Genomic DNA, 17348 nt, shown 5'->3' with positions numbered 1-17348 from the left:
CAACAAAAACTGAATTTTCTTCAGGCTTTGCAAAAATTAAAAGCCATTTTCAATGCTATCCCAACCTGCATATTAAACAGGTAACACTTAAAAAAATTAAGACATTTGCAAATAGTCTTTTCTGAAGTAGATTCAAATATCTTTCTCTATAAGCTATACAAATATGCCAATAGAACAATCACTGTAAATACTATACTATATTTCAAACTTTGTATATTTTGTATCTATATGATTTTAAATAACTAAACCTTTACTTTCCTTATCAAAGCAATTTTTTATCTTATTTAGAAATAAATAACTACAATGAGTTAAAACCAAAAACACAACCTGTATCTCATTAGGAAATATTTATGGGAGACTAAACTGATATTTTGCCTTCACATTGTTAGCAAAATTCATGTCATGAATTTCACCATATGGTGCAGATAAAATAAGATAGTAAAAAAACGCTGCTGTCATGAAATAGTTTATATTTTCAAAAGACCTATGAAAGGATGCCAAATACTTTTTGATTCACTTCTCCTGGTGCTAGTCTAAAATGCCCCGATAAGCACATGTTCTCTCCCTCTCTCTAAAGTCAATTACCTGCGTTCCATCAGGCCCAATTTTATCCAAAGCTCCAACAGTGCTATACAGGAAGTTAATTATTTTATTGAAATTGTCATCTCCAATGCTCCATGACCCATCCACCAAGAACGCTAGGTCAGCTTTGGCTGCTTTGCACACTGAGAAAGAATAACAAGTATTTGGGAATCAGAGCAATGCCTTAACTCCTCATGAAATCTAATAAATAGCTTAAGAAAACTTAACTGTCATGAAAAGCCTTTTTTAAAGTTAGTTAACTGATAATACTAAATAAGGCTTTAGACTAACAAATGGACCTGCTGGCATTGATTTCAGTGCAGGTGTACAGCTCTGCAAGGAGTTCTTTAATAACTGGATAAACATTTTTATTTACATTGTTAAAGTCACAGACACACTTACACAGTCCCAGAGCCCCCAAAAGAATCCCAAGATGAGCTGTGGAGCTTCACTATGGAAACTAGTCCACACAAAAGTTACACTAAGCTCTCTAACGCTTATGTTTACCCCCTGTTCTGTTATTTAGGAGCAAGTGAAGTTTTGCCCATCTCATCTTACTCCAGTAGGCTTCTACGCAAAATGTCCTATAGAGCTGTACAGAATTTGCTCATTACAGTGAGGAATCTCCAATGTATTACAGAATCCAGATGCACTGGCTGGAGTCAGAAACAAAGAGGTTCAAAGGAAGATTAGTTTTTGAACATGTTTTGTCTTGAAGAGAAACGTTCATCAAAATCCAGAGGATGGGACAGGAGAATATATACCTGTATTTCTGGTTTTCTGCTCATTACTCTTCTTTGGATTAAAAAAAGCATTTGCTGCCAAGCAGATCTAAAACACATACACAAGGTATTTCTTCTGTACTAACGGATTAAATCCTCCATCAACGTAACTCAGTTTAGTACACCAACTTCAAACCAAAGGATTTGGCCTTCAGTCTCCAACAACATCTCTCCTCACAGAAATATTTGAGAACCTATCTGAAACACTACATGTTGAAATGATAAATAGAAGTCTACATTTAAAGAGGAAAGGATGAGCATGGCCAGTATGTTTCTCATTACCTAAAGTAGGCAAAATTTTTTTTAAAAAAACATGCTGTTTTAGAATTTAAATTACTTCTATGATATCTATTTCATTGCAAAATAGGTATGGTTTAGGAGCTCTGGAAAAAGCAAATCCATGGACATTAACGCTCCTTCCTGCAAATTTTAACAATATCATAATCAATGGCAGATTCTTGGCTCATTACATTTAAGCCAGCTACCTTAATAGCATAGCTGTAGCAAATGTATTTTGAAAACTGACCCTTAAATACCTAAAATAGTATCAGAAGCAGAAAGCCATTGCATCAACACCCTAAAGTTCTTCTAATCCCACACATGCAGCACTTACCCTCTTTCGCAGGAGGGATTGTAGGGGGTGGAGGTGTTGTTGAAGGAAAAGTTGGTGGCCGAGTTGGAAAGGGTACTGGTGAATACAAGGAAGGAATATCAGAAAATGCTTAAAGAAAAGCCCAATATATTCTAACTATATGAGACAGCATTTTCTATTCACCTCTATTTTTTTAGATTCATTTCTAACCAACTAGTTATGCAATTGAAAAGGTAAGTGAATGTGTGCATGTAATGTTCTCTTCTACTGACCACCTGAAAAAAGGATATTACTTTACAAACCAAATTTTACAAATCAAATATCACTTTTACAAACCAAGTAAGTTTCTGAAAGTGGTGTGAATTACACAATGCATTACTGAAATACAACAGGAACTGCCCCTTTCTTAGTTTCCCCAGTGTAGCAGACCCTGTGGCAGCCCCTTCCTTTACCAAGATGAAGATTTTCCTGAGTTCTTTTATCATCTTCTCCAGCTGAAATGAGGTTCCTAGCACAACTCCACAGGACCATGGGTCTGTCATCTGATGCCCATGACTTTTACTAAGGTTTCTATACAGAGTTTCTATAACTATTTCCTCACCCTTCCCATAAAGATAAGCTTTGGGAATGACAACCTCCCAGAAACCTAGCTGAACAAATACAAGATCACTGATTGACAGTTTTGTTGAATATAAGGGCTTCTTTCAGTGAATTTCAATACAGTTTTGGCTGAGCTCTCAAAGATAACATAAGCATGTTTGATTTCCGCATCTATAGGTCAGGAAAAGTTCTAACTTTTGTCCAACAACATTTTTTCCAAATTTTTCAATGCAATTAATATAAGAAACAACACGTGATGTAACTAAACCTTGGTTCTTCAAGTAAGACTGTACTCAGTGTTTGCTATAATATACAATTTAGGTTTATAGTTAGACAATGGATAGAGTTAGATATAAGCAGCTTGGGAAAGACATCTATCTTGGGGAAAGATCAGTGCCATTCAACACAAGACTCAGTTCCACATCCAAGTTCCCTTCTTTTGAAACCAAGAGGAGTTTCTCCATGGGCTTCAACAATGCAAAGGGCCAAGACTCCAAAACACCGTCAAAGAAACTAATGCCTGGAGACTTCCACAGACACAGAAAGGCCAGAAGCTTCCATTTAGAAGGTGTCACAGCTGCAATAAAGTAACTCGAAAGGCAGCTCTCAGCACCGGAGAGGTACAGGTCAATCCGTATAATTCATTTTTCTGATGTGATACAGTAACTCCTCTACAAGATAAACCATCTTCCTCAAATCAACTTCAAGCCCATGACTGTTATCTCCTTAAAGAGGGAATGCACAGGTCAAGGTGGACACTTCTAATTTCTGTTAAGTCCCCTAATTGCCAAGTGTGGGGAACACATTTCACCAAAAATAGCAGAATCTTGTCCTGTTCCTCACTGCCCTGAAAGTGAGGGTGACAATGAGGGTTGGAAAAATGAGACATGGGAGTCATGCATCTATGCAATTGTTTCTTATGTGAAACTATAGATATAGGAGGGTCAACTAGAAGGGGAAAATAATAAAAACGTGTACCCTAAGAGAAGGGTAAGAGCACTGTGATGTATAGTAATACAGGATGAGAAGCATACTAGCTGGGTTGAAAGTGGGCTAGAAGAAAGGAAGAACAATATTAAAAAAGTTTTATTTCATTCTGTCCATTATGTATTTTGTTTTGCAGTATTTCAAACTTATGAAAGCAGCATCCTGCCTTCATAGATGTCTGTGAGGTTTTTCTAAAGCTTTGTGTACCTGAGAATTAAAAAAGATACTTCTTTTTAAGGTACATAAAGAAACTGGGTAACAAAACCCCATTTAACTTTAAATTATTCAGACACTGTTTGAAATTTTACTAAAGAACAAAAGTTGCATGATACAAAACTTTGTTTCTCTGTTCGTTTCACTTTATCCTTTTTTTCCCCCCTTCTCACAGGGTCACAGATTTTAAGAAAATCTCCTAACGGTACTTTTTACTAAGGGAGGTAACTCAGCCTCCCTCTTTCATTCTCATTAAGCAGCCCAACACAACTGCCGAGTGTGAATACTGACTTCACAAGTAATACACAGCAATTGTATAAGAATCAGCTGGAGAAAGTAGCCTTTTATGCTCTTTTGCAGAGGAGTCACAATGTAGCTGAAAAATTAAAATTCAGATAAAGGAAACTGCATAGTAGTAGCATATTTGTAGTCAAGGGCAAGAAGCTAGAAACAATCAAACATTATCATTGCTGGCTGAACTCTGATCAATTTTACTTACATGTTGTTTCCATGATGCTCACAGCAGGGCCTTCTATCTCCTGAAGCTGTGTATGAACACTGATTTTATATTCAGTGTCAGGCGTTAGCTCAAAGAAACAATGTCTAGGTGTTCCTCCACCAAGATTTACCTCTTGCTTTTTCCCATCTGGAATCATACAAGAAACCATTAAAACACATTTTCCTATCCTGTTTTTTTTTGAGTGGTGTAACATAAGTGTGAAACTAGAAGGGACATAACAGCAGATGAATGGCAAGTGGTAGACATAAATTAATAAGCCACAAGACAACTTATTTCTGGAAATTCTGTGCAGAGGCTTCTGCAACATTTCAGCCATCATATTAAGTAAGAGTTGAGGGATGTAGGGACGTGTCATTTGCAGAAAAAAAAAATTATTTCATCCCATGAACTGAAGTTAACAAATACACTAACACAGTCATCAACGGGCTTTGGATCTGCTCCTAAATTATCAGAGTCTAATGAGGACTTGTTGCATTTTGTAATTCCACTGAAGTCTTTGTTTGGTCTCTGGTTCTCAGAGTCTCTAATGTGCTTAGTAATGCACGTGGAACTGAATCAGATACTGTGTTCCAACTTCCACTTAACATGGTGGTTAAAGAATAGCATTTATAGCATTCTGAAATTAATTTGGTTAAATTCTCAACTGCAAAACATATCTACAACTGAAAAAAATCTGAACACTGGAAATAGTATAATGCATATTTTGATAACAAGAGGAAAAACTTCAGCACAATTCATAATTTGTAGAAGAAGGAAGCATTACAATAAGATATAAGCAATTAATCTCGCATACTTCAGAGGATATATAAAAATGCCAAACAGTCACTCACTGCCAAGGAAAAAACATCTGACACTTATCAGGAGAAGCTGCATCGGTATAAAAATAATTGATTGCTGCCTGAATGGGACGAATCTGATAATCACAACTTTTCATGATAGAAGTTAATAATAAGCAAATGTTCACACTTTTGTTCATTCTATTCATGTTTAGGCTCTCTTGGCTCAGTTAAAACAATTCTGGCAGTTCTATATGATAAGGAACACTACCAAGACAGTAGAATATTGGCTGGCTCCTAGATGAGAAGGAAATCAGTGCTGCTTTGTGCCAGTAAAAATCTGTGCTTTCTGCACTTGTCTGCATTCCAGGCCTTCAAATAAATCATATCACCATCCATTTGCCATATGACAAAAAAGATCATTATTTTTTGCAATCCAATTAGTATTACTTTTCATGATTTGATAGATCTCATTAGAATTATTAATTAAATTTTCTTACAAGTTATCCAAGCTTCTAATTTGTCACAATTAAAAAATTCATTCACGTCTACTGGGGATAAGAGAATTAGTCTACATAAATAATGACTTTCTCCATAACCTCTTCTGGCTACACTGAGAATCGTAGTGAGTGGTAAGAGGTTATAATTCACTTTCTATACAGTCTGTACTAAAAGGATCAAGACACCATGTATTGCTACATAAAAACATCTCATGCTCATCCAGATGAGTAGCATTACTACAAACTATGATTAACCATCAACTGAATAAGAACAGACAAATCTGGACCCTGTTCTAACTCTGAACATGGTTTGGATGCAATCAGAGCTTTCCTCAACTTTCTGTCCTCAAGTCCATCCTAACCCTACAAGATTAACATCTGAAGAGTGAACATTGATGCTTTATTTAAAATCTTGGATGTATTCAGTTCACCTTTATCCATCTCATCTCCCTCACACAGTGATAAACTCAGGTAAACACCTCTATTCTATCGATAGATAGAACTCTCTCCCATCAACAGGGCAAGTTATCAACATCTATTTGATTTAAAATGACAGGAATGCTACTTCCATTCCTGAAACTTTTAATGCATAGACAACTCTCTCTCCTCTCCAGTCTTTCAGAAGCCACTCTATAGGCATGATCTCATGCAGTTTCTTAACTCATACAATCCAATTCTCTGGATACAGCAGCTGTAACCTAATCCACCCAGTACAGCAGGGTGCATATTGAATGATGCAGTAACTTACCCACAAGCGATTCTATAACTACTCTATACGCAGTAGCATGTCTGTGAAGCTGCCACTGAGCACAGAGACTAGTCATGCGGACCTGGTATGAATCCAGATTTGTCACACCCAAGTACACTGAAAATTAATTATAAAAAAATTAGTAGATTTACTTCTCTAATAAGACATACAAGAAAAAAATGACAGAAGAACTACAGAGAAACACTTGAGTCAATTCATTTTTAACAAACCATTTCAACAGTTGCTTTGAAAAATGCTGTCAAGAAAATCCAAAAAAAGGAAGGAATATATATATATATATATATATATATATATATATATGTATGTATATACACATACAAGAATCTTTTGTCCAAAGGTTTGGAACTAAGTCAATTTAGTTAACATTAATTAATGAGCACTGCTAAAATTCAGGTAATATAAAAATATCGTTATAATGACAATATTTCTGTGAAAGATTAATTTAAAACTAATGCTTAAATGTATAATACCTAATTCAAATCATATACATGGAGCTAGGAAAAAGAGAATAAATGCACTTTCCATTAAGGAAATTTGTATCTACTATTAGGCAAATATGCTTGAATGATAAACAGTAGCATCTGCTTTACGATGCATCTCATGCTGACATCCAGTAGGACATTTTAAAGCCTGATGCAGTCTGATAAAAAAGAGACTTTCTTTCAGCAGGCAATTAGCACATAACAGAGAAAGACTTCCATGTGAAAATTCATTTACAGAGCTGCACAAAGCTGAAGCTACAGTGCAAAATAGTCTGTAGAGATGGGAACAGCATGAAATCATTCTTACAGGTTTTGGCTACGCCTGTTAGGGCATCACTGAAGCCTGTTGAGTATGAAGCAAATACTTTAACATTGTACTCTGTTCCACTGAAGAGATTTAGAATGAGAATAGTGTTAATATCATCCCCAACAAAGGTCTCCAACGCAGGCCCAGGGACTGGGAAAAAAAAAGAAAAAAAGAAAAGAAAAAGAAATGAAACAAAAATCATTTACTCATCCACTCATCTTTAGGCTTATCCAAAATTACATGCACTCCTAAAGTTTCTGCCTCATTTTTGTTTAACATATTCAAAAACAAAAACACTCTGATTTTACTCAGAACAGTGCATGGTCCTTGTATGGAAAGAAGCCACAACACACTTGGGAAATTCAGCAGCAGGATTCATTAGGGCTAGACACTGGCATCTGTTAAGACTCTCTTGTTCTGCTTCAGTGACTTACTACTGCCCTAAATAGGCAGCCAAAGATCTCCTTAGTTTGATAGTGTGCCAGGACCAACAGGGGAGAGCAGATGCCAGCCAGCAACGCAGTCCCTGAGGGGTTCTTAAACAAGTTTCATTTAATACTGTACAAAAATGATAATGAAAATAGAAGAGAACAAAACTATCCCCAAATTAGAACTGCAAACCGCTCCTTTGGCATGCTTCGCTTAGATGTTCTGGATACACTTGAGAAAACAGAGCTTTGTCTTCAGACAATATTTTAGTCCCTTAATGGTAACACATTCATATTTCACTCTCATGAGAGGACAACAGGTTTTTAAAGAAATCTGAATGAGAGTGGGTGGCTTGTCTAGCAGTAACACGCAGGTGATTACGGGATGCAGCACAGACAGAAAGGGCAATGAGTACAATGGCAAGTATTTGGGAGGAGTAGGTTGAGATGTAAAAGTCAAAGCAACTAAACCTTTGTTTGCATTGTAAAGAGAAGGAAGCTGAAGGGTAGGAGAACCAGAGACTAGAGATATAGGAAGGGGGGAAAGGTAATCACTGGAATAAATGGAAGGAATCAGAGTAAAATGACATAAAAGGACAGACTGAGAGTTGAGTTTGATATACCTGAAGAAGGGAATGGTATGGGGGATTCTTAATGCTATCTACAATTACCTAATGGGAGGGTGTAGAGAATATAGAGGCGAACAAGAAGAAACAGTCAAAACTTCCAATACATGTAACTGCAATTAGATATTAGGTAAAACAACTTCACACTGAGGGTAGTCAAACATTGCAACAGATGCCTAGAGAGGTTCTAAAATCTCCATCCTTGGAAATATTACAAACTCAACTAGATGATGTCTGGTGGAACCTGTTCTAAGTTGGCCCTGTTTTGACCAGGGAATTGGACCGGATGATCTCCAGAAGTCTCTTCCAACCTATGTCATTCAGTGATTCTATGAAGCTTTCATACTTAAAAACTGAGACATCTAAGTTACTAGCACTTTTAAAGCTCTGTGAATCACATTAAAAATTGTTCTCTATAGGCTTCAACCAAATAATGTATCGGGTTTAAGCATAAAATTCAGCAAAGGACAGTATCAAGACACTCTACAGGCAAAAACAAACAACAAAAATAAAATAATTTAAAAAACTCACTGTTGACAGGTTTGTAGACAATTCTGTAACCCATAGTTGGTGAAGGTGGGGCATCCCAACTAATACGTAATCTGTTGTACCATTCATCTGAGACACGCAAATTTCTAGGAGCAGACAGGGGTACTAAAAGGAAGTAAAGCTGTCCTTTAACAAGTGTACCTCTTACAAGCACAAGCATAAAACTCAGACATGCACATAAAAATAGTAAGTAACCTCACCCAGTACCCTCAGATTCATGTTGTCAGAATGAAAGTTTTAATCAAATTCATCCTTCTCATTATTGCAGTGGATTAATGCTGATGTATTTAAGAAAGTTCAACTAAGGATTAATTAAGAGCTTTGCAACTGCTCAATAAACAACAAATTCTCAAATTAATTCTCAACTTTGTCCCAACAGTAATAGGAAAAAAAAAGACAATTCAGAGATAATTATCTTTCACTTATACAGCTTTTTTCATTTCAAATGCATTAAAGAGTTTTACAAGTACAAATTAAACTCCTGTGAACACTTGAGCTTTCAAATGGATTCAGAGGACAACTTGTTTTACAGTTACAATTGCAAATTCTAATTACAATTTGTTTTAGTGTCTGCACAAATGGCATTTCAATTTAGGCAGAAATTATGTACATTAAGAGAATAATTCAATAAAACTGTACTATGCTGACTGGCAATGCCTGATGAGATGATTTTTTACCAACATACAGTGGAGAGGAAACTTAAGCTAGAGCTGAGTAATCTTTTGGTCAGATCTCTAGAGATAATGCAAACACTTTTATAAAAAGTTTGGCAGTGTTTCTAATAACCTTTAGGACATAATGATCTCACCCAAAAGAAAATCTAACAGTACAACTGTTGGTTTAACTCTATCCTGAAAGAAAATCTAACAGTACAATGTTTGGTTTAACTCTACCCCAACAGGCATTGCTTATGTTATTTTCTCCAGCAGTTGGGTTTTCCTTGGTGGGCTATCTATCAAGGGTTTACAACATTCATTCCTTGGTAAGTTTCTGCCAGTTTACAGTATTTGAGCACAGAACATAATATCTTAATTATAACTAATCCATTGCTTATAAATCAATGAATTGAAATTAATATAAAGCTCTTGAGTCATACAAGTCATGCAAAGTAAACTGACATTTTTACTCAAATACATTATTACAGACAAGGAAAAAAAGGCCAAAGAATAAGCCTTTCTTTATACATATCCTGGCCAGAGACAAGCAGAAAGTTTGCACTTACAAGTTTTGCCAGGAGCTGAAACACTGACTCCTTCCCCATCAGGATAGATGGGAGTAACGGTAACTTTGTATTCTGTATCAGAGAGCAGAGGCTGAAGCAGAACACTGTTTTGTCTCCCAGGCACCATTACCTGGATGGTCAGAGTAGCAGAAACAAATGAGGTTAATGACTAGGGTCCAAAATGTTTTTATATCACAGGTGACATAAAACATCATGTTCCACTTATACAGCTCTACAGCAATCTACAGTTTGCATTTTTAAATATTTCTGATGCTCTACTGTAAAATAAAATAACTCAACCATCTCTTCTCTTAAGAAATCTATTAATTATACCTGAGTGAAATTAAAAAAGAGAATGTCTCCATAAGAAACAATTTTATATTAAACCTATGAGGCACTACAACTCCATAAACCAGTGATGTTATCCCCATGGTTACTACTCAAACAGTTGTACCTTACAGACAAAATAAACACTCTTTATTTCATTTATTCTTGACCTGAAGGGGATTGCCCAAAACTATGCCTATCAACAAAAGTCAGTTGTTATGTTCTTCCGGGGTAGAAGATCATCCTTTCATGGGAGGAAGACACATGGATTCCAGAGATCGGAAAGCACAAATTAAGCAAGCACAATTAAAACAGATTTGTGCTATCTGTGGAGGTAGCTATTCGAGAGAGGAGGAGCAGGAGCACATCCCACAAAGAGCAGAGGATCCTCAACTGTCATGAAATACTGAAGCTCTGCAGCAGGAGTCCAATCAGGCTACCTGAGAGAAGTGGAGAAGCTGTAAACCACCTTCTGGATGGTTTTGGCTGTGCTACAGCAAGCGTTTCAAACTGCTGAATTAGGCACTGCTCCTTATAATGCAGAACAAGATCTCTTTCCAAGCAGTTATTTCTGCTCTTCTGTACTTGCTGAAAACCTTCAATGAATAACTGCATTTTAATCAGAGACTCAGAAAGTAGTATCGCATTAGGGTTGATTTAGGTGTTCAAGGAAAGCCTTGGAATGTTCTAATTTGTCAGTAAAATCTTAATCTAAGAGGGCCTGGAGAGCCTGATCGGGAGCTACATGGAATGGATGCAACAAAAGGTAAAAGAAAGTGTTGATGGCACAACAGAATCTTCTGAGGAATAAAAGAGAAAGCTCTCATCACTTTTAATGCTCTGAATACATTCAAACTACTAATTTTAGCAAGTGATATACAGAAGGAAATTAATCTAGTATACCAAGTGTTGCGATTTGTCAACAAAATACTTCATTCATTGTTCAAAACTGGAAATTATATTAGCATAAGATCATCTGAAGACATGTGCATGAAAGATTGATGCTAACCTCTTCCATACGTACACTTAAAGACACAATCCAAGTTTCTGTAAACAACACACAACTTTTTCAAAGAACAGATACAAGTATTGAGAAGTCCCTTTTTTCCACATCTGCACATCAGAGAAGATTATATTCTTCAGCAATGAGAAACATTCTTGGCTTGAAGGAAGACAAAAAATGTGATCCTTCCAGCATGTACAGCACACCCAAGAACACACATATAATTAAGCGCTTGACACTTCTGTGGTACAAACTATTCTATTACATTTTTTACACCTCGATTTTCAGCCAAATGCATCAAAGACTAATTTTTTTCCATATTTTTATGGAAAGGGAGGAGTAACTGAAATTTATATTGCTGAAATCAGAGCCAAAAAGCGTAAGGCAAGCGTCCACCACAGAATTGTCATTCTATAGCATACTTCAGCACAGATTCCTCAAAACTTTCAGGTTGTGCTACAGAAATGTACAGAAATGAAGATGTGAACATTCACCCAAAAATTTAATGTGTGTGTCGTCTAACACCTGTGTTATACTTCAGGTGCTTGAAGCCACATGATAAAATACATTCCTTCCATTTAGAATATGCTTAGTTTAAAGTATGTATTTAAATCATTTCATATTCAGCAAAGAATTTATGCATATGATTAATGTCAAAAGCTCTGAAATACCTGCTTAATTAGTTTACTGAATTATGACCAAAGATAATAGGAACTGTTTACTTGAAATTAAATAATTTGCTGAATCACAATCAAGATACCTGATCCTACAAATTTATAATTTTCTTTAACGCATTTTTGAGTCAGTTCAATTCCTTCTGATAGCTAGATAGCTAGAATTTAAATACGCTTCCTACAGTCCTAATTTCCTTTTCAAATAACAGCTAGTCACTGAACGCTAAAACAGAACTACATTTATATGATCTAACTGAATTTGATTAAGCTTTCCACAGCTGAAATGGTAAATACGGAATCTGAGTTTCAGAAATTCCTGCTAATGGTCATACAAACAATATAAGTGGCACCCATTATGCTGTGTAAGTTTAATTGCTGTGCAGTGTATTATCTACTGTACTATCATACAGTCAGTGTAGATTTACTAAAAATGTTTTCCAGTTCAAAAGGAAATCACTGGATTAAGAATTTGTTTCAGGTCATAGTTGAAAGAGATGATTAAAAAGCAGTTTTCCATCAAAGTCTCATAAAAGATGAATGAAATCAAAATGCAAAAAGACTACTTCATGTTCTTTCTAGAAAAAATATTTAAGTAAATCCTTTTCAAACCATTTTTATTGATACGGTCTTTAAAGAAAAATAGGCAGCAGCTGGTACCAAAAAAAAAATGCTATATTTTTAATATAACTGATATGAACAGAAGTGAGTTACATGACTGACATCAACAAAACTGAAGGAGGTTGATGTGGGGAATATTTTTGCATTCTGAATTATTAAGTTAGAAACTAACCTTGAACTATGCAGTTTACTCTATTAAAAGTATCTACATATAACTATCTTAAAATTAAAAAAATTGATTTTTGCAGAAAGCATGTATTGAAATATTAACATTTCTCCAAGTGTTAAAAAGAAAGCTCTTGGCCTCACAGAATTCTGTAATTATTGCAAAACTATGAAATCTTAAAATAAAGCACTTAGGATTTTTTTTTTTTTTTGCTATATGCACAAAATAGTACTCATAGTACTAGTCATGCTTTCAGATATTTTCCTAATGTCTTGAGCATCAGAAGCTCTAGTTTCTATAAAACAATATTAGTTTTAATCATCACATGATACTTAAAGAATAGCAAGCATATCTAGGCATTTAAATTAAAAAGTGCAGTGACACTTCTTATCGTGACATGTTTAGGTTATGTAAGCAGTATGAGAGGTCTGTATTTGAGCCCTAATTATACTGACTTAGTATAAAATGAGGAAAGGAACAAAACTGCTGAATGGAAGAAATTATTCAAGATCATTCTGTGCAAAAATTGAGAGGTGTTAAAAAACAATTTCAGGATAGAGAAAGGCCTAGGATTAACACATAGAACAGAGCCTTTATCTTCATCTGATTTGACTGCTCTTGTGTGCCGTGCGTCAGGTACTGTAGGATCAAAGATGTCAAGTTCAATCTCAGTAATACAAAACACAGATCATCTACTAATTGCAACAAGAGTGTCACATAAGGCAAGACTATGCCTTAGCAATTATTAAATAAAATTTTCAAGCCTATGAGCCATACAAGAAACCCATACAGACCATTCTTACCGTTTCCTCAGCACGATCACCTCTTACAGTGAGATAGGTCACTCTGAACTGCTGAACATTATAATCTGAAATGTCCCATAACACCCTCAGGCTTGATGTTGTTTCATCATCTATAACAAGGTTTCTTATTCCTGGTCGAAAAACTAAAGCCAAAAATAATTCAATTAATAATTTCTAAACTCTATTTTTAGATTTAAAATTGTGTTAATTATCATCAACTAACTGCAAGCTACATTACATCTCCACTGAAGTCATGGTGGATCTGCAGATCCATCTGGAGCTTAATAACAACTAAATATTAATAACTGAATAAAATAATACTTATCGTTCAGTTAATACGTATTATCCTACATGCTTTGTTTAATTAAATTCCTTGACTTGTAGAGCTTTAGATAATCAAAAATCTACTACAGCTAGAATGTTACAGAAGAGAAATAACGTATAACTGTTGATCCCTAAATGTCAACTTTCTAATTTTAGGAAAAACAAACAGAACATTCAAACAAAACAAGTGTTCTCAGCCACCAAATAAAGACAAAAGGGAGCTGGATTTTCCAATTTGGATTCAGTTTCTTTGTTCCGACATAACATCTCTAGTACCATTCAGAGTCCCTACATCATGTTAGTTTGGTTCCTCAGCCCCACATGCTGGGTACAGGCAGCTGGAAACAAGCAGAAGGGTCGTGGAGGAGCAGGACAGCGTATGCCTTTTGCAGGTGACATCCCACCTTTGGAGTCTATACCTCCACAAAGGTCTGCACCGAACAGGTGAACCATCAGGAACTGGGGTTATCAGCCCATCATTAATATCACAGCTCTCTGCTCCTTGATCTGCCAAGGGTGATACACTGCGGAGAGCCTTAGTTCCTTGCCTTCAGCATTGAAATTGTTTATATTTATTCAATTACCTGCTGTTGTGGGCTTAGAAGCTGTGGTACTGCTAGTAGTCACAATGGTAGGTATTGTGGTAGTCCTCTCAACTGAAAAACAACACACACCTTGATAACAATTCAACACGATAAGGAAGTCACAGTATGTATCTCCTATTTCTAATTACACTAGCGAAACTGTACCCCTCCCCGCAAGCATCCCCCACACCCTGGGCATTTTAGAAACTAAAAGAGAACTATTCGTTTAGTTTACTTTAGGCAAATATATTTGCCGGATCAGCACTTAGCTCTGCAGATAAGACAACCGTAAATTGTACCATTGAATAAGAATACATATGGTCTTCCACGTTTATGTTTCTGGCTGAGCACTGCACCATGATTTTCACCTTTTCTTAAGAATGTCATATTAACCAATTGAGAGATCTTTAAGTAAAAAGAGCAAATACACTTGTCCAAGTAAAAAGAGGAAGGACACTCAGCAGCACTTGGCAAAGCCAGCATCATTTGAATGGGTAAATACCTCTTGTCTTAACAGAAGATTCAAGATCAACCCCGAGATTAATTTAATGGTAATCAAATACATTTTTCAATTTACACATGAAAAATACTGATTTAACCAAAATATTGACTTAACCAAGTCACTATCCATAAAAATAAAATGTGTGCATGAGTTTTCACATTTTTTTTCCTCATTGAATAGGAGAAATAGAAAGGATACACATTGGTTTACATCATACCAACAAGTGTCCCAACCTGCTTTTCAGCAGTAATTTACTGATACTTTAATAAGGTAGATTAAAAACAAAATCAAATATTTTCCCACAGAAGAGCTCCTTTAATATGATAGAAATAAATTGCTGAACAGGTGCCTTTTCCCTTACTTTCTGAAGTGCTTCATTTTGCACAAAAAAAAATCGTATCTTCCAGTAAATCTAAAGAAGTCTAATTTCATAGGGAAGAAATAACACTGTCAGTCACGGACAAGTTATTTTTTATGTGTGATGATGTTTGACGTAGAGAGGAAGGAGAGGCTTTTTCAGGTTGGTCCTCTCAAATCATCTGCTTGTACTAAGTAAAGCCAATTTCCACAAACCGTACATTTCTCCAGAAACAGGTTTAGAACAAAATAATACATTTTTCAGATTCAAATTACTTTAGAAATGGGTATGGGAAACACTAGTGATGTGAGAGAGGAAAAGAGAGATGAACATCTTCAGGGCAATGATTTTAACACAGATTATTATAGTGGATATCGTTCAAGTATAGCAGTTGCATCTCCATGTGCCTCTAATCCAACTCTCCGGCCTGAATTAGGACTTGGTGAAGTGAATTAGGACACGTACATTTAGTAAAGCACTTAAACATATGCTCAAAGTAAAAAATGTATTTCTTTACTAAATAGCAATGGGTTTAAATACATTAAATACATGCTAAGTATGCCATTGAACTCCAGCAACCTAACTGAAATAGCTGGCCACTGTTTCAGTTAGGAGCTATAATATTACACTGTAATGATTTAAAGTTTTATTTTTGTTACTTCCATGTTAATTTCACAGACATTAGTGTAAACTTTCTGGATTACTATTACAGCCAAGAATAAGTGCAACTTATAAGTGAGTATAAATTACAAAAATAGGATGGAAAAAAGCATGGTACAAATGCCAAACATTTTTAATGGAATTCTTGTAAACTATTTACTTTAAAACATTTATTCTCCAAACAAAACCTATTATAGCTTTTAATACGGAAATCTTGTTCCATGACTGAATATTGAAATGTAGGATGAAGGAACATATTCTCTCATCCAAAGGCTATTAATAACACTGCTCAGAGATGGAGCCAAACCATCATCTTGATTCAATGCCATCTATCACACAATATTAAATAAAAAAAGTGGAAAATACAGTCAGCAATCATCATATTTTTCCATGTTAGAGACACTAGAAGATTGACTATATCTTAAATATAAGATTTATGCATTAAATTAAAAAACTTCTAAAATTTATAATCAGTATTTTTTTCTTACATGTCGCTCCAAGTACAGCAACAACTTCACTTTCACTTTCATCATCAAAAACTGCCAGTAAAGAAACTTCGTATTCTGTATTGGGCAACAAACCCTCAATAACATGAGTGTCTGTGTCTCCTTTTAAGACAACCTAAAAAATAGAGCAAGATTAAAGCAAAAGCGTTCTGTGTTTTATTAACTTATATAAGTTGACTGAAGAAAATAGATTCTACTTTAAAATCACAGAAAACTATACTCCAATATGCCCAAATAATTTACTAATTACACTGAAATAAGAAGTATCACAGAAAAAGTTTGGGAAAAAAATGTTAAGAATATTTAAAATGTATTTATTACTTCGTTGCTGGCTTGATTGTTTTAATGTGCGACCTTAGACTTTCACCCACAGCTAATTAATTGTTAAAGCTGACCATGTGCATTTCCTTTGCAAATTATCACTGAAATTCACTGACGAAAGCAGCACAACACTAGATAAACTTTAGTTTACTTTTCTACCATTCGAACCTCATTACAGCAAACACACTCAGCAATTCCACGGCTTTGCAAAATGCTGTTCCTATACTTAACTTAAACTACCTACGTTGAGGTTTTCAAATTTTCTCTTTGTCACTGAACATGATCTCAGCATCAGCAACGTTAAGGTAGTATCTTGGCAGCCTCAGAAGGTAAGAATAGGCTGCCACTAGCTAACACAATTATAATCTGAATTACGGTTCCACACAGTTGAATCTCACTCAGAGGGAAAAAAGATGCTGTGAACAGTTGTATAAAGGTAAAAGGTTACTAACTCCACCATCTCCCAGCTGCTTTAGGTTATTACACTCCCTCCCCCCGAGGCTGGCAGCACAGCAGCTCATCTGCGGTTCCCCACTCACCAGAACGCCACCTCAAACAGTTTAAATA

The 17348-nt window shown here is 35.6% G+C and overlaps 1 protein-coding gene across 5 annotated transcripts in view; it reads right to left on the bottom strand.

Annotated features, from left to right (window-relative positions):
* The window catches only part of COL14A1 (collagen type XIV alpha 1 chain), a 134378-nt gene that overhangs the window by 51040 nt on the left and 65990 nt on the right, over positions 1–17348 (bottom strand). For all 5 annotated transcript variants that reach the window (XM_062570575.1, XM_062570577.1, XM_062570576.1 and 2 more), the window contains exons 17-26: positions 16443–16575; positions 14435–14506; positions 13527–13669; positions 9936–10065; positions 8696–8818; positions 7111–7260; positions 6301–6417; positions 4256–4402; positions 1978–2052; positions 586–725 (exon numbers count right to left, since the gene is read on the bottom strand). In XM_062570575.1, the coding sequence (XP_062426559.1) occupies positions 586–725; positions 1978–2052; positions 4256–4402; positions 6301–6417; positions 7111–7260; positions 8696–8818; positions 9936–10065; positions 13527–13669; positions 14435–14506; positions 16443–16575 (1230 nt within the window). The remainder of the gene's footprint in view (positions 1–585; positions 726–1977; positions 2053–4255; positions 4403–6300; positions 6418–7110; positions 7261–8695; positions 8819–9935; positions 10066–13526; positions 13670–14434; positions 14507–16442; positions 16576–17348) is intronic.

The sequence above is a fragment of the Rhea pennata genome, chromosome 2 (assembly GCF_028389875.1).
Source record: "Rhea pennata isolate bPtePen1 chromosome 2, bPtePen1.pri, whole genome shotgun sequence".
Taxonomy (NCBI): Eukaryota; Metazoa; Chordata; class Aves; order Rheiformes; family Rheidae; genus Rhea; species Rhea pennata.
This window is presented reverse-complemented; position numbering and strand designations above follow the sequence as displayed.